General features: G+C 39.3%; 1 protein-coding gene across 1 annotated transcript in view; it reads right to left on the minus strand.

Annotated features, from left to right (window-relative positions):
• Positions 1 to 2996: 2996 nt before the first annotated feature.
• Positions 2997 to 18513, minus strand: part of LTBP3 (latent transforming growth factor beta binding protein 3) — an 88196-nt gene continuing 72679 nt past the window's right edge. Inside the window, exons 21-24 of the mRNA XM_072117836.1 lie at positions 11285 to 11440; positions 8698 to 8781; positions 6381 to 6512; positions 2997 to 3986 (exon numbers count right to left, since the gene is read on the minus strand). Of these exons, the coding sequence (XP_071973937.1) occupies positions 3835 to 3986; positions 6381 to 6512; positions 8698 to 8781; positions 11285 to 11440 (524 nt within the window). The 3' untranslated portion in view covers positions 2997 to 3834. The remainder of the gene's footprint in view (positions 3987 to 6380; positions 6513 to 8697; positions 8782 to 11284; positions 11441 to 18513) is intronic.

An 18513-nucleotide genomic window follows, 5' to 3' on the forward strand; every position in this document is an offset into this window, starting at 1 on the left:
CAGAATTTTGTTCTTTTTCTTCAAATCAGTTCCCTATGGGGGATATTTTTTAGACAGCTCAATAAATATTCCATTACAACCATGGTAAGACTACAGCATAGCTCCGTAGGGAAAATGGAAATATTCTGTATCATTTAAAACTAACATATTTTAATGTAATTTTATATTCTGATATAAAAGGTCAATCAAAAAACATTACACTGTAAAATAATAAATACATGTAATGTATACACATCCTCTAACAAGTAGCAAAAAGTATTGAATGTGTGTGAATGTAATACCAGTGAGATTACATTTGTAACTTGTATTTAACATTTCCATGAAAACAAAGCACCCTTCTCAGTGTGATGGTCCTAAAACCTATTCACACAATATCTCAGGTAAACATTTGGCATCTACACTAAGGGGGACATCGGTCAGGGCATGTAGGCCAGTTTTACAGTTTTGGGCTAGATCCACACAGATGGGTGCCTGCCGTACCAGAGCATGGCGGGCACATGTCGGCGCCGGGGAGGGGAGGAGGGGGTGAGCGGCAGAAATCCAGTTGCATTTAGTGCCTTTTTCCTTAGACTGTTGGAGTAAATGTGTAATATATAGACAAATAGAGAGGTTTACCACTAACCGTATGTAGATCAAGTTTCACTCAATATAAATATTTGTTTAAAATAAAAAAAAAGAAGCACTATTTTTGGATTAAGGATTGTACAGTTGGAGACTCTTCTCCAAGAGAGCACAAAGGGGCATGCATTTTTGTAGCAGCATAGATATTTTATAAAAGAAACAAAAAGACCTACGTCACGGCAGGGTCAACAAATTTAAAATACAATAAAGTGCCGGCGGTCAAAGAGGCCCATATCCGGACAATTTTAAATGGTAAATTTAATGTCACTTTATTAAGAATTTTGCAGAAGTGTAATGTGAATTGTGCCCAACAAAAATAATAAAGTTGTTAAAAACACAGTAATCCTGTTCTGTTATAATTTTTTCTTTTGTAGGGAAAGTATACTTATTTATAAGTGATGGAAATATGTACAAATGACCCCACTGATTTCCTGTAATTAGATACAGCGCGTAGTCAATTCTGACACTTATATGTACTTGTACTAAGCAGTTACATACATTTTTACATATTCAAGTCTGATTCCTACTCAGGCTAGTAGATACACTGCCACATATCACAAGTACTCAGCAGGTTACATTGTACATTGTCATTACCAATTAGTCTTGTAAACCAATATTTTCATCAATCCCAATTCTCATCTAGATATGGAAACAGCTATTCAAAAATATACAAAACTGGCTTAAATGGGTTTGCTCATGAAAGAAAATGGCTACAGGCAAAGAGCAGAGAGGAGCTCAGTGTCAAACAGAAAAAAAGATGTTTACCGACCCTAAACTCAGAAGATCCATGGTCGGGTCCAGGGGTAACCAAAATTGTGTACACCAGAACTGATAGAGACAAGTTGGAATTATATCTGTGAAATGCTGTATTTTTGTTAATAACAGTGAATTAGAGAATGTGTTATTTTGTTATTTAATTAACTTGTCTTCCTGGTAATACCCCTTTATGCAGGGGTTCAGGACACTATTAGTAAAAACTAATATTTCTGGATTTGTAAATAAATGTTTAACTTAAAAACTTCACTTAAACAACAGGTAATTTTTCTATCAAAATATTTCCTATATGACATTACATGGTATGTCTTCAAGGGTATTCAATGAGTTGACACTGCAAATTTTCACAAGGAAAATCTTAAATCTTAAAGGGGTTGTCCAAAATCAAAATAAATATTTGAATGCCCCTGTGGTCCCCCAGTAACTTAAAAATACTTACTTGCATCATTTTCCTGCAAGCGATCCAACACTGGACCTCTCACTGCACTCTCTTATGAATCGGGAGGCATGTGACCCCTACATCCAATACAGAACACTCAAATCAGTGAAGTTCTGTAGACACTGATCCTCAAGCAAGTTTCTATGGAACGTCACCACTCAGTCGGCTGTAGCAGATCACATGCTTCCCGACTTTTAACAGAGATTAGAACCGTAGGAGCTAAAGCAAAGCAAGTATGTTTGTTTTGTGGCATCCATGTCCCAGCCCCATAGGTTTTTCCAAAATTCTTTAAAGAAATATTAAACTTTTTCAAGCACGATTTTTCAATGTATTTCTAACAAAAGCACAATAGAGTACAACAGAAACAAAAAGGTTTAGCATTTTCTCCTGGTTTAGAAATACACATGTGAAGTACTGGGAACAATGTGGGAGATTTATCATCAAGTTTCTGAGGTAAAACTGTTCTAGTTGCCCATGGAAACCAATCAGAGCTCAACTTTCATTTTATAAACAGCTGTGGGAAAGTGAAGCCTGAGCTCTGGTTGTTTGCCATGGGCAACTAGAACAGTTCTACTCTAAGAGACATATGATGAATCTCCCCAAATATGTTATGCCTATGTTAAAGTGGCGTTACAGAAGCAAGAGATATGACTAAAGGAAAAAGCTCCCTGATAACTGTACAACGTAAGGATGATTCCTTTTTGTTTTGTGGCAGCCAATGGAAATATGCAGGTGGCGTAAATAATTAACCAATTACTATATCATGATATCAACCATGTATTAACAGGGGTTGTCCGAATCTTTAAAAATACTAGCAGGTGGGCTGGGGAGTTAAGTTTGAAAAAAAGAAAGCTGTACTCACATCCTCCGTCGCTCCCGGGGTCCCGTGCCGCCATTTCCCTGGTCCATGCTCCTGTTTGTTTACAGGGGCACGGAAGCTCTGCTTAGTTCGGCTACTGGTCCGACCCATCACCATATCTCAGTGCAGCATACAGCGCTGGAAATAGGGACGGGTGGGCGAGGCCGGCCACCTCGGCCTGCTAGAAGTCGAACTCAGTGGAGCTGCCACACCCCTGTAAACAAACAGGGGCACCGATCAGCGACACGGGGACCTGGAAGCGACAGTGGAGGTGAGTACAGCTTTCTTTTTTTCAAACCTACAACCTCAGCCCATCTGCTAGTTTTTTTGAAGAGTTGGACAACTTCTTTAAGTTAGCTACAACAAATATTGTGAATTCAGGGGCTGTGATTACTGATTTAGGGGCTGTACTAATTATTGATTAACTTCAAAATTAAGCAGATTTTAATGGTGCATGGTGTATTCGTTTTTTTTGGTAAAAATTAGCAAAACATCGATTTTGACAAGGGGTGCCCAAACATTTGCATATTGCTGTTTATAAATAGAGAGGGGGGGGGAGAAGAAATGATGCAAAGATAAATATGAATTTAAGAAACATTGATATATGCCATTGCTGCATATTATTTATTTAATGTTTTAGGTTGGGAGCCAAGTGGTCAGTGGATGTAGGTATACGTGCCTTAAAAGTGCATTAGTCTTTTTAATTCAGTTGTCGGAAACTGTAAAATCCTTTAAATAATGTAAGTTTATATATATACATTATGATCTAAATGACAAGAAAAAAACTAAATTTTAAAACCATTGTCCTCATGCATCCAAATATAATATTTTTGAACCTGTATACACCTATATACAAATATGGACACTGTTGCAATGGTCCTTACTATGTGGATACATTATCTTGTCCTTACATTATGCCTGTACAAGAGGGGTGTATATAGGTCCCCTCTTTATAAATATGCAGACAATATGAGTCTGTTAAACTAGTTGAAGGCTGAACAAAGATTCACTATTTCTCAGAATTCCCGTCACATCTGACATTCGGCAATGGAGCTTTCATGAGTCTTGCTCTGAGTTGAGGCACAAAAGTACTGGCTGATGCACAGCAGTGATGTTCTAGTGATGAGTAGTGAGTACCATGCTATCTTTTCCTCTGTGGCACACATATGTGAGGATGACGTGATCGTGTGTAACCTGCTTTACACACACATCGGAATGACCCCATTGTGTTTATACAACGACTGTTTTTGCACAGCGCTCCTCTTGGATTCTTTTGTCGACATTCATCCAGATCTATCAAACCAAGAAAAATGTTATAATCATTACATAAATCTGTGACAAAGCTGTTTTACTTTATGTCTTTCATATTTAGGCATCACTTAAAGAAAATCTACCATCAGGATGAATGGTAAATCATGCACACTAACATGCTGGTGTGTGCCCCCTCTGGCAGGATCTGTTTTAATTTCTTATTTAGCTTTCATAGCTCCAGGCTACATTCACATCTATGGAGTCTGGATCCCCAGGGTCATTTGCATAATTTTCAAAGCCTTTTTATGTAAAAACAAGGGCATAAGAAGCTAAAAAAAGAGCTGCTAGAGGGGGCACACACCAGTATATATCAGTGTGCTTGGTTTACAATCTTTTATCCTGATGGTAGATGTTCTTTAAACATGGGCTTGTCAAAGAACACTGTTAAAGGGGTATTCCCATCTGGGGATTTACATTTAATTTAATTCATTTGCCATCTGTAAACATTTCTTCAATTGGATGTTATTAAAAAAAATGTTCCTGGGTGAAGATAATTTCTCATAAATGTAGCCATGTTGTCCCTTAGAAACGAGATGGCTTCTTCAGATTTGCACCTCACAGCAGTGGCCAGATATGCGCTATGGAGTCCTGCCTGACCTCCTGGCTTCAGCAATCATTACCACAGGACGGCTGTGGGACATGCAGTAACTCCTGGATATTTCACATACAAAAACCTTTTGTTTTATGTCACTACATTTATTAGAAATTATCTTCAAACAGGTACATTTTTTTTAATAACATCTAATTGAAGAAATGTATATAAATGGCAGATTAATGAAATTGAATGTGAATGCCGAGACGAGAATACTCCTTTAAGTTTACAAGACGTCACATCTAATAGTATTCACTCAAAATATCATTACGGATAAATTGCTAAATTTAATTTTTCTAGCTGCAAATCTTTAACTCAGGGCTTATTCAGAGTGACTTGTCCAATTATGTCTGAGCACTGTATAGAAATTGTGTAAAGAATTCGCCCCGAGGGGATCAATAAAGTACTGTTATATGATATTGTATTTTATGTCTGTAAAAACAAGTATAAGCCGACCCGAGTATAAGCCGAGGCCCCTAATTTTACCACCAAAAACTGGGAAAAACCTATTGACTCAACTATAAGCCAAGGGTGGGAAATGCATTGGTCACATCCCCCCCAGTATACAGCCAGCCTGCCCCCTGTAATATACAGCCAGCCAACTCCCAGTAATATACAGCCAGCTTGCCCCCATATAGTATACAGCCAGCCCCCAGTAGTATACAGCCAGCCTTTGTAACATGCCCCGTACTCCTTCAGTTCTCACCCCTCTGCTTGCTGTAATATCACAGCAGCAGGGAGTATTAGCTCTGTGCTGTCGTAATATTTCTGACAGACAGAGGGAGGGAGATAGCCAGAAGAGAAGGGGGTGTATTACAAATGCTTCTGGGGGCATGTAGGCATGTAGGAGGGGCTCTGGTAACGGCCTTATGCTTCATTTGCTCTAAGTTAAAAGAACTGTATATATGTTAGTATAAGCCGACCTGAATATAAGCATAAGCAAACTCCTACTTTTACCACAAAAACTGGGAAAACCTATTGATTCGAGTATAAGCCTAGGGACATGCATTGGTCACAGCCTCCCCAGTATATTGTTATTCAGCCCCTTGCCCCAGTATATAGCCTGCCAGCATTCCCCCAGTATATAGCTAGACCCCTGCCCCAGTATATAGCCAGTCCCATTATATAGCCAGCCCCCTGCCTCTGTATGTAGCCAGCCCTCTGCCCCTGTATATAGACAGCAGTCTGCCCCTGTATATAGACAGCTCCCTGCCCCTGTATATAGACAGTCAATATTCATCTTTCCGATGCCCCCACTGGTCTTCTCTCCAATTCCTCAAGCATATTATGGCGGCGGCGTCCGGCGTCAGAGCCTGTAACGCCGCATGGACCTACCGCTGCCAGCCAGATCACAGGGAAGACCTGCGGGCCATTATTGACTTTTTTTAACTCGAGTATAAGGAGAGTTTGGGTTTTTCAGCACATTTTTTCTGCTGAAAAAAATCAGCATATACTCAAGTATATATATTTTTTACCTTAAATATAAGAGTAGTGTTCATAATAAAAATATTACTGTCTTCACGTTGCTGGAAGCTACCCAGCAGCATGAATGGTCAATACCAGTCAAAATGAGAGGTAGATTGTTAGTCATTTTAATCTCTTTTATGCTAGACATGTAGTGAATCCGCTTGCCATGTTACGATCATAAATTATTGCAGCCAAGTCTCTACTGTCTGTAACAAGAAAAGATTGCAAAAGTGATATAAAATAGCTGGAAGAGGGAAGAGAGACAATAAAACACAAATATTACTAATAACATATAAATTGTTACTGCTTTTGCTCACCATTGCAGCGTGTTCTAGTGATGTCCAATTGGAAGCCACTCTGACACTCACATGTGACTCCATGTGAACCTTTCACACAACGGCCATTGGCACAATGACACTCCTCAGATAGTTCCTCTGAGCTCTCACCATCTAACAGGATAGATGGAAATTGTATTATAACACATTTAAGTAGTGAAAAAGGTAATATTTCTGTAATAAATGTAAGTAAATGTAATTAGGTATTATGTTCATTCTTTATGTCCCCATCTTAAAGGACAAGGCAACATCTTCCACACTTACTGCATCTAGAGCAAAGATGCATAAACTGTATGCAATTGGCCAACCAGGACACTAAATGTACCAAGAGCCGCAATAAAGCCAACTCAAGATTTTAAAATATCACAATACAGTAATAAATATCAACCCAGAAAGCAAATACTGCATTCAACAGCTGATACAGATCACAGACCAGGCAATAAACTCAGCACCCAAACCATACAATTAATAATAGACACACCAGAGCGGACAATAATTAGAATGGAGACCCAGAGCAGATAACAATAATAATGAAGATACCCAAAGCAGCCATAAAAATGAAGAGACCACCACAGCAGAAAGATGAAGCAGACAAAAATAATGGAGACACCCGGAAGACTCCAAACCAAACAATTAATAATAGAGAAACCGGAGGAGACATATCATAATAAAGGTGGCCCCATAAAAGAAAATATTAATAATTGAGAAATCCCACAGCAGGAAATATTAAAGGGGATATCGAGAACAGAAAATAATAATGAAGACCACAGAGCAGACAATAATAATGGGGACTTCCAGAGCTGAGAAATACTGGAGACCCAAAAGCAGACACTAATACTGGGGTCCCACAGAGCAGACAATAATAATAATACTGGAATCACCAAAGCATACAAACACTGGAGACCCCAGAGCACATAAAAATAATGGTGACACCCAAGAACAGACAATAATAATGGGGACTTCTAGAGCAGAGAAATACTGGAAACCCCAGAGCAGACAATAATAATAATAGATTCCCTAGAACAGACAATAATAATTGAGACACCAGAATAGTCAAAAAATAAATAACTTTCCTGGCTTTTCTTTTCGTTCCCGCACCATACTGGATTTTCTTTTTTTTGATCTGTGCAGTGCTTTTCTATGTTCTGATTCTGGCAAATATTACCAGCATAAAGAACAGAGCAAATTGGTGCCTGCAAGCAGTGAGTACATTTGACAAGGCACTGCTCAGCTCTGCTAGTAGTGTAGATTTGTACTGTGTTAGCCAAGAAGAGTGAAGAAATCAGGCGATACCTTTTTGAGGCTAACTGAGTATATTTGATGGTGAACTTTCGAGAATACTAGTTCTCTTCGTCAGACATGATGTTATGCATGAAACCAAAGGATATTAAAAAAAACTTTAAAACAACAGATTAATATCCTTTGATGATCACTGTGTAGTGTGTATAAAATGCTGTGAATTTTCGGTTTCATGCATGGAAGCATTATTTATTTTATCCCTTAAAGAATGGTTGGACCATTTTGCAAGTCACCTTCTGGGTCACCCCTTCATTCTCATGCTCTTGCGAGCCCACATTCCTATTGTTTCATCTGATTGTGTTATTACTCTGTAATGTGTTATTTTATTTCTATATGTAAACCCATGGTCTGTAAAGTGATGCTGAGTATGAGGCGCTATAGAAATAAAGTATTATTATTATTACACATACAATAATATAAAAAATAATATTAAAATAATACTAGTAATATGTAAAGCTAAAATGAACACCTATTAAAACTCCTGCACAGCCGGCTGATTTATGATGTAGCTATTTTAAAGGCCTACCACATGCAGTGGTACATTATGATAATAATAATTTAGCCAGGTTTGAGAGCTAAACACAGTAGCAATAAAGGCAACATAGCTGCTAGGGACATTATTGTTACAGAGGTGTATTGAATGGCTGGTTTAAAGCTCCCACCATCGGGATCAATCTTTTGACTTTTTAAATGTTAGGTAATATTAAATATTTTGAAGGGGTTATTGTACTATTTATTTACCTGTTATTCTTCTAACTGGTTTTATTACTGCCTCATGTGTGCCTTATTTGACTAATTCATTATGGTATAAACGTTATAAGGTTAGCTTTAAAAAGGACTTTTTACAAGATGTCATGTTATTTTACCTGAATAAAAAGAATAGTTGCTATTCAACAAAGACAAAAACTGAATAGTATTTTGTTATTTTTTATTTATCATAAAAACAATGTCTACTAGTAATAAAGAAATATTGACAATCAATAAGTAAATAAATCAATACCTCTACGTGACTTTCTTTTCACATGATGTGCACTGAACTCCCAGAATGAATTTGCTCCACTATGAGATACAGAGCAAGCCAGAGCTGAAATTAAATCCAGAACAAAATAGTATTTTTAAATTTCAGTCAAAACACATTAATAAAAGAATTCTTACAGCAGATACGACAGTGCACCCTAAAACTCCTGCCCCCCCAAAATGCCTGACTGCATGCCTCTGGGCACCTATGTCAAAGTGCAGACAAACAATAAACTAGACAAACAGATACACACAATAAGGGTTGTAAACAATACAACCTGAGGTTGTCTCGGTGAGGTACACGATGGATACCAGCAATGTTTGCAGTTACCAAATCCTATATAAAGAGGATCGTCATGGTGTGGCACACATACCTCTCATTCCTGACGAAGAAAGCCGTGACTTTCGAAACACGTCGAGGAGAAGTGTTCCTTTGGACGACCCGTAGATTTAGTGACGTCACTCCAACGAAACTGTTTAGTGGGTTGCAGACACCGGCCGGGGCTGCTGTGCATCATTGCTGACTTATTCAAAGTGCACCACTTGTAAAACCTCATCTATATACCAATTTCTTGGATGCAGAAACCTCTTTGGACCATTCAGGTGAATAACAGGAATTCGGACTGGATACAATTACCATCTGGAAGTTTTCATGCTCCATCACAGGTACCACGTTAGCTAGCATTTATATTACTAGGACAGTGCAGGTGTATTCTATATTTTTAATCACCTTTACTTATTTGAAGGAATAGTGTGGGCTACCCCTTCTTCTACCAGCGAAGTCCAACCACACTCCAAAGTGTCTACTCTGGTTTTTTTGTGCCATTTGAAATTGTATTGATTTGTCAGTCCGCCTAAACAAATCCATACTAGTCAAGTATGTATAAAGCAGGGTAGATATATTAAAACTTAGCTTTTACTTAAATTATGATAAAACCATGAAAGATGCCACATAAGTACTTAATAAAGACAAAACAGCCTGCACACATGATTAAGTTTAGTATCGTCACACAATGTAACACATGCACACTACCATATGTCCCTAGGCTTAAAGATTCCTGTCCTAACAAGGACAGTACCCACGGGTTGCTCCAGCTGAAAAAGAGCCCCACATAATACCACATAAGTCCCAATGTGTTTCTAGTGCATATGGCTCTCAGGGGAGGGCCTATCTTGAAGAGGACATAGCCACCATTAGCAGTTCCGGTGGGAGTCCGGCTAAATGCTAAATGCCGATGATACCTTTGGCTCCGAATGGAGCCACTAACGGTGGCTATGTGCTCATTAAGATAGCCCCTTCTTTATCAAGCCCATGCAGTAACACACTGGGGCACATTTACTAAGGCCTTTGTTGGACTGTGCACACTCTTCTAGGCTAAAATTGATTGCACAGGTATTTAAGAAGTGTATGCAGTGCTATTGTGTCACGCGCAACCCTTTTGTGGCACAGCTGCGCTGGCCTCACCGCAACACAAATTAGGGGTTGTGCCGTCGGTTTGTCTGACTGATTCTGACCGAGCGCCGTATTTAACTTGCAAATTGTGTCACATGGTGAACTCTGTCGGGCCAGTGCCTGGAAGCGACAGATTTCTGGCGTGATTTCTGGCGCAAGGTCTTAGTGAATTACTGCATGCAGCATTATACACGGAAAAAGCACTTTTTGTGTATTTTCCGAATGTGCCCCACTGTGTTTAGCTTCCCTGATGACAGTGCAGCCAATTTACAACCTCATGGTTGCTTTGTGCAGCCTTCCTACTTCTAGCCTAGTTTTCTCTTTATTAGGTACTTGTGTTGCATCTTTCATAGTTTTATCATAGTTTAGATAATAGTTAAGTTTTAATTTATCTACCCTGCATTATACATTGTAAACAATCCCAGTCACAACTGAGAGATAGCATATACGGTAAGGTACAGAATCTCATACATAAAGGATAGTTTGTGGAAACCTATGGGGGCAATTGATTTGAATGGTTGGTGCCTGTATGATTAGTACCTTCATTCCCATAGTGAATTTGGGGTTTGATGCTAGGACATTCAAACATTTGATTGGTTTGAATAACCTTTATCCTTTATATTAAATGTGGGAAATTTATGCTTATATAAATGTTAATAGTAAATGTTTTAATTTTTAACACATCTCTCCAAATGAACAATATATTATACTGGTTTTAGAAATAGGAGGTTTGTATTTAGAAATAGAAATTTAACATCTTTGCCAATTACAAGAGTGCTATCTCTTCTATTGGTACTTTTATTGAAGTTATTTAGAATCCTTCATAGTTTTGTTGCCATTAACGGCAATGAACAAGATTGATAATGGCCATGTGGTTTTGTTCTGTGGTATTACTTGCAAAACCACAGCACCAGTTAATACAGTTTCTATTATTTTGTCTACAAGTGGCTGTTCCAATGAGAAGAACCTTCCTAAAAACCGACATCATGCAAACACAACTATCAGAAGCAAGATTTTGGTGATTGTGAAGTTTAAAAAGAATTTCAAAAATACATTTGCAAAACATTTTTGTAATGCAGTTAATACATTTTCCTTTCTGTATTTTTGAAATTCTTACCATGTCTTGGAGGGCAGGAAAGACACCGTGGACCCCAACCTTGACCTTGTCGACAGCAGCAGTCATTCAGTGATAACTGAGGGCTATTCATTTGATGTGAACAAATTCCATCTATGCCTCGTATCATCCAGCAGACGTCCAGAGCCTCTGTGCGATCTACAGCAGAAAAAATAATTTAAGATTAAGAGATAATTACCATTCTTGAATATAGGATACTTAAAAAGAATAAAACCCATCTTCTATCATTGGGTCAATGTTATAAACAAAAATCAGTAGGTTATGTTTGTTTTTGGTAAAAAAAAATACTGCACTCAGGAGTGACTATTTTCTTACTGATCAGGAGAAGCACTTCACCCAATCTTTTTGAGAGCACTGCTCTGGTTGCCCATTCTATCTATCCCTTGCCAGCACCAATGTGTGGGATCATGTCAGAGAAGTAGAGGAAGCGAATGTGATGCAGGCCCGCACTGGACACAGGGAAGTTGCACGTTTTGACTACACAATGGCCGGAACAGCTAACAGCCTTTTGTACACTGTTACAGATATCGCCTAATAACAGGTCCAGGAGATTCATAAAGAATAAAGTCTGTCAAGGAGAATGGATCACCGCTCACCAATCACCGCTCACTGGGAGCAACAATCCCAGCCAAAATAGTGACGCCAATGCACCACTGCCATTTAAATGCTGCAGGTGGCTGTGCCAGCTGCATTTAATGGGTTAACATGCGCAATTGGTGCCAGCTCCAATCGCAGGTGTTACCAGTGGGTGTCTGCTTCATAATGCAACAAACACCTACTATGAATGAAGAGGGCTCAGCCTGTGAGCCTTCTTTATACATGTTTAATGGCACCATAATGTACAGTTACATCATGGAGCACTAAGAAGGTAAATAAAACAGGGCCATCAGAGGATCCAAAAATAATATACAGTGTCACATAGAATATTGCTGTAATAATGAAGCAGGCTAAAGTAAAATAGTAAATATTACCTAAATTTACATGTGAAATTAAGAAAGGGAAAAGGCCAAATAAATAAAATTAACTAATTATAATATTTAAATAAAATATTAATATTAAAAAAAGTGGGGGATGGGAGGGAAGGAGGAAGGATTCAGCCAGGATCAACCAAGAACTCTGAAAGGCAGAGCATAGTGCAAGAGACTTACTTAGAAGTAACTAGAAGTAACCTGTAGATTGAGGAACCTTTGAACCCGACCCAAGCGCGCAAGGCAGTTGCACATTTATTTTGAGTACCATATAGGGATAAAGTCAAGTACTCCATCATCCAGACAAAAGATAGCTTTTGTGATGTCAGAGTAGGGTAGGTAGATCTCAGGGGAGGTACATTTCAGGGGAGAATGGGGCTGCATAGTGAAGCAACAATAAAATTGATCTAGGCACCTCCTGCCAGAAGCTCTCTACATGGGAACAACTCCAGCAATTGGAAGAAATAATAATAATCTTTATTTATATAGCGCCATTGACCCCTTAAGGATGCAGCCATTTTGTAGCTTAAGGCTCAGCTTTATTTTTTGGATACTGACTCGCTTTATATGGTTATCAATTTTGAAAACTGTTTTTTCCCCACATGCTGTACTTCATTTTAGTGGTAAATGTTGGCTGATAAGATTTGCATTATGTACAAAAAAAAAAAAAAATCGAAATCATCGCATTTTCAGGCAGATAGATTTACCACCTAAATATGTTGCGGAATAACATTTCCCATATGTCTACTTTACATTTTCATAATTTTTGATAGGTCTGGATAATATATTCTGGATAATTTATTTTGATGTCAAGCCACACATTTCCAAAAGACAAAAATAGAAAACCCACCGTACAATTTGTTATGCAATTTATCCCAAGTACATAGATCCCCCACATGTGGCAGTTACTTGTTTTATGGGTGCACAACGAAGCGCAAGAGAGAAGGAGAGCCCTACAACTGCCAGGATTTTAGTTTCCTCATTGGCCCCTTTTGCAGGCTATAAAATTTTAACTTTTTCGTTATTGGGGCCATGTGATGGAACTTTTTTTTGAGAACATGAGTAGAAAAGCATCAATTCTGTACAAGATTTTTTCCTTTTTTTTTCCGTGTTCACTGTATAGCCTATTAATCATGTTATCTTTATTCTATGGGTCGATACGATTACAGGGATACCAGACTTGAATATTTTTTCTTACGTTTGACTAAATTTGGCAAATAAAAGGCTAATGTGGGGAAACATCTATAATTTTTGCATTGCAGTCTTCCAATTGGCATAACATCTTTACTTTTTTAGCTACGGAGCCGGTTGATGACTTTTATTGTGCGGGACATGTTGTACTTTGCACCAGTATCATTCTGGAGTACATATGTTTTTTTGATCACTTTGTATTGCATTTTTTGTGGAATTCAAAAATCATAATTTTTGGCTGGTTTTCTACAGTTTTTTTTATGGCATTCATCGTGCAGGTTCAATAATGATTTACTTTTATTCTACGGGTAGTTACGGATGCAGTGATAACATATATGTGAGGTTTGTGTTATGATTTTGCCTTTTTTTGTGTTATATGTCTCTTTATATGTTATGGGGCTTATGGGCATTTTTATTGATTTATTGCTTTATTTTTTACTGAATAAGATTTTTTTTCACTTTTTCTAAGTTTCCACCATGGGACATGACATCATTGCTTGTTCATGATAATATTCTGCAATACTAATGTATTGCAGGGTATTAGCAGTGTCAACCTATGCACATGTCATCGACGTCATCTTTCAGGCACTACCAGCAGGCAGACCCCAGAGCTGCCATAGCAACGCTTGGCGCCCCCCGAAGAAGGCAGGGGGGGGGGCAATCGTGGGGGAAAGACCCCCGGAAGGCAGGTTAAATGCTGCAATCGCGCTGACTGCGGCATTTAACAGGTTAAACACCCGCAATTGGAGCCCACTCCTACCGCGGGTGTTACACTGGGGTATCAGCTGTTAGTTACAGCCGGCACCCCGTGTTTCATGATGCCGGTTCGGCTCGGATCCAGGGGGGAGCGGGAAGGGGTTAAATTCCATAGTGCTTTCCGGATTCTGGTAAAAATGTACAAATACAATAAGGCATTACAGAGTCATATGAAACAATAGGAGTGAAGGCCCTGCTAATAAGCTCTTACAGTCTATGATGTAGAAGGGAACATTTTGTGAAGACAACTAAACACATTGGGGCACATTTACTAAGGGTCTGCACACCACATTTCCATCGGGTTTCCCGAGAATTTCTGATTTGCCGTGCATTTAACGGGTTTTTGGCGCACACAATCGGATTTTGGCGAAATCGTGTTAACTTTCATGCGACACAAATCGGGTGGCGTGGCCGTCGGACAACCCAACTGATTCAGACTAAGCCCGGGATTTTAAATTGTGTCGCAAGCCATGCACTCACATACACCAGGAAGAAGAAGGTGAACTCCGGCGGACCTCAGTGGGGAAGCGACACATGCAGCATATCGGGCGTACGATCTTAGTGAATCACGCCGGACTTCATCCTCGTCGGACAACACACCTCGCGGGTCGCGACAGGACCGGGTAAGTAAATGTGCCCCATTATACCAACGAGAAAGGATTTTGCAGACCAGCTCCTATTATTTACAGGCCAGTGAGGACTTATGTGCAAATACAAAAAGCCTGTCTCTGGAGAAGTAAGGGAAAGTAATATTAAGGTCACTTTCCCACTTTGTCACATAATGTGGCACATAATCCTGCAAAGGAGGGGAATCTCATAGAAGGCAATGAGTGAATGAGCTATTCAACCCCTCTTCAGCACTACGGAAATGAATACACTAAATCGGCCAGCTCCAATCTATTGCTGAAGGCGCCCGATGCTAATCCTTCAGGGAAGGCTGGGTTACACAGAACCGGCATCAGAAGGAAGGCGGAAAGGGACACAACCTCTCTCAGGAATGCCTTTTTGCAGAGTGAAAGAGTGGGGCTTATGATTGGTTGTGAACGTGCATAGGGAGGGAACTGTAGTGGCATCTTGGTGAAAGATTGTTCCAAACTAACTCTTTCTCAAGGGCGGGTTGAAACGATGGTTGTAGACACCTGGTCCACAGCAACACATGTTCTGCTACTAATACACACTTTAACAGCTGCCGTGAATGCAGCAACTAGGTTACTATTACTGTGTAGCGGTTGGGCTTATATGACATTGCAACACTTTGTATGATAAGCATGCGCTACATTGTTAGTCATTGATTGCCTGCATACTGTGGTTCCTGGCTGTTGTAAACTTCTGTCCGTCCTGTAGCCATTTTTCCTTTTATATGGACACATTTTAAAATGTTAGCAATAAAGTTTATTCATTTTTTCAAACATATTGGGGCAGATTTATCAAGTGTCTGAATGTCAGAATATTTCTAGTTGCAAGGAGCAGAGAGAAGAGATGAAACAGGGGGTGAGGAATACAAGATCAAATACCCACAAGTTATTTTTTTTCCAAAGATAAGTACTTTATTTTATAGATCTCTACAATCGCTATGTACCCAAAATGAATGCTTAGTACTTCAGCAGTCCAGTTTAGCTCAGTCAGGCCTCAGTCACTTCAGGTCTGCTTCTGACAGGAAACAGTTTTCAGTCAGGAGACAATTGCAACTAGTGTTCTCTTGTTATGCTTATAAGACGATTCACTTGAGGTCAGTTGTAGACACAGGTACACTCAGGCATCTACTGTCACCCCTGCTCTGTACTCCACACCAACTAGTAATGTCTCCGCACAGACCTAAACTATCTCTCTCTCCAATTCCCAGCCAATCAGAGGTGAACACCAATCTCTTTCAGTTCTGCTAGGTTCTAATGCCAGGACAATAAATGACAATAAATACCTCTATCCAGTGGCATAACAGCAGCCATAGCAGCCGTAGCCCATAGGGGCCCGGGACAGAGGCAGTAATAAAATTTGTCGAGGCCGTTCTGCCAGGCCCGTAACACTCTGCCCACCCCCGGCCTTCCCACCTCCATTTGCCCAGTGGGCACCTTCCTGCCGCTAGGGTTGCTCGCTGAGGCAGAACATTTTCGGGCTGGCGCACCACATTTTCTGGACTGTGGCCTGCGCAACACACCTTGTACTCGGGCCCCCAGCCTGCCTGCCCGCTCACCTGGTTTTCAGGCCCCTAGCCCACCCGCCGGTGCCTGTCATTCTCTGACCATGGGCCAGCCGTACTTGATCCTCGGCATGCCCGTCGACGCACTTCATCCTCGGGCCGCCCGCGAGCGCACCTCGCCTTGGGCCCACCTCATCCTCGGACCACCGGCACATGTCGTCGAACCACCGATTGTATAAAGTTGCATAAAGGTGGTTTTGTATATTATAATGTACCGTAATATTTTTATACATGGTAGGCTGTGCATTATTAAAAACATTTTTGGCAGGATAGGAGCTTTTTACTTTGTGGTATATATTTTTTTTAACATGTTTGTGGATTACAACAATACAAGTTCTGCATGGCTTTTGGTATAAGCATTTTTGGGAGTGTAAATTCTTGTTTATGTTGAATAATATTTTTAATCCATTTTTAGCACTGCCCCAGTCCCCACAGAGCACAGTATATATGCTGCCAAATTGTTTTTGTATAAAAAAATTGGTTTTACAGAAAAAAAGATATGTTATATTGTACCTTTCATAAGCATCTGCTGTGTGACTAGGCAGTTGCCAAATGGGAGTGGCTGGAAAGGAGCAGTCCCCCCCACCCTTGGGGAACAGCTTCTCCATGTGACCTTTTCAAATATATGAAAACACCCATCACTTGGCTTAGCGACGCTCCCTGTTGCTCTACTGCCAATCCCGAGTGTGGTGAGTTATTCATATATTTGAAAAGGTCACATGTTTCCCAAGGGTGGGGGGGAACTGCTCCTTTCCAGCCCCTCCCATTAGGCAACTGTCTAGTCACACAGCATATGCTAATGAAAGGTACAATATAACATATCTTTTTTTCTGTAAAACCAATTTTTTATACAAAAACACTTTGGCAGTGTATGTACTGTGTTCGGTGGGGACTGGGGGAGTGCTAAAAATGGGTCTCCTGGTGACAGGTTCCCTTTAAGCCCTTTCTGAAATGTGATGTAACATTTCGGTTAAGGCTGAGTCTGCTCTATACATGGCAGGTGTTAGCTGCATTATTAAATGTGATGGCAGCACTTAAAATACCCTAGGTGGGGTGGGGGGGTCTAGAAATATAGTAAAAAAGAATTTTAAAAAGTACAAATAAATGTTAAAAAAACTAAAAAAGTTCAAATCACAGCCCTTTTCCTACAACTGACATAAGAATAAATAAATAATAAAAATCATAAATATGTTAGGTATTGTCACGTTTCAAAATGCCCAATCAATATATAATAAATGTTTTTTCCCGGCAGTGAACCCTGTAATGTTAAATAGTGCCCAAATGTCCGAAAATACACTTTTTTTCTCATTTTGCAACACATAAAAAATATTGAATTAAAAGTGATCCCTGCAATGGTAGCATGTCTCTATACACCAAAGTATAAAAAAGTTAATAGTGTCACAATATGACAAAATGAAGACATTTTTTGTAAACAAGATTTTAATTTTTTAAAACCTATATACATTTCGTATCCTCATAATCACACTGAATCAAAGAATAAAGGGGAGGTGGACCACACAGTGAAAGCCGTAAAACAGAGTCCACTAGAAAATGTTGCATAAGCGTCTTTTCGACAAGTTCACTACATTTGTAAATTTTTTCTGCTTTCCAGTACATGGAAAATGAAATACTGCCACTAGGAAATACAATTAGTTACACATAAAACAAGCCCTTATAAAGCGGTGTACATGGAAAAATAAAAAAAAGTTATCGATTTTGAAAGAAAGGGAAGCAAATAACAAAGCAAACGCAAAATTAAAAAAGGGCATCAGAGGGAGGGCATAATGTGAGTTTTATGTGGGAATGTACGTTTTCATACATTTTAAAAAAAAATTTGTGTTTGACACAAAGTTGCATGAAAATGGTACATGCTATTAACAACAGCTAATACAAACACACTACTAACAAAGACAAATGCACGATTTCAGTTAAAATATATAGGTTTTAAGGTTGCATTTACTTTTTATGAGTTTAGCAGTATGTGACCATCTTAAAATTTCTACATGAAAAGTAGATTTTTGGTTATTTCAGTTTTATGATGATTTATTCATGTGAACATCACTATAAGTTATCTATTTACCGTAACTTCCACTGTTCAT

The sequence above is a fragment of the Engystomops pustulosus genome, chromosome 7 (assembly GCF_040894005.1).
Source record: "Engystomops pustulosus chromosome 7, aEngPut4.maternal, whole genome shotgun sequence".
Classification (NCBI taxonomy): domain Eukaryota; kingdom Metazoa; phylum Chordata; class Amphibia; order Anura; family Leptodactylidae; genus Engystomops; species Engystomops pustulosus.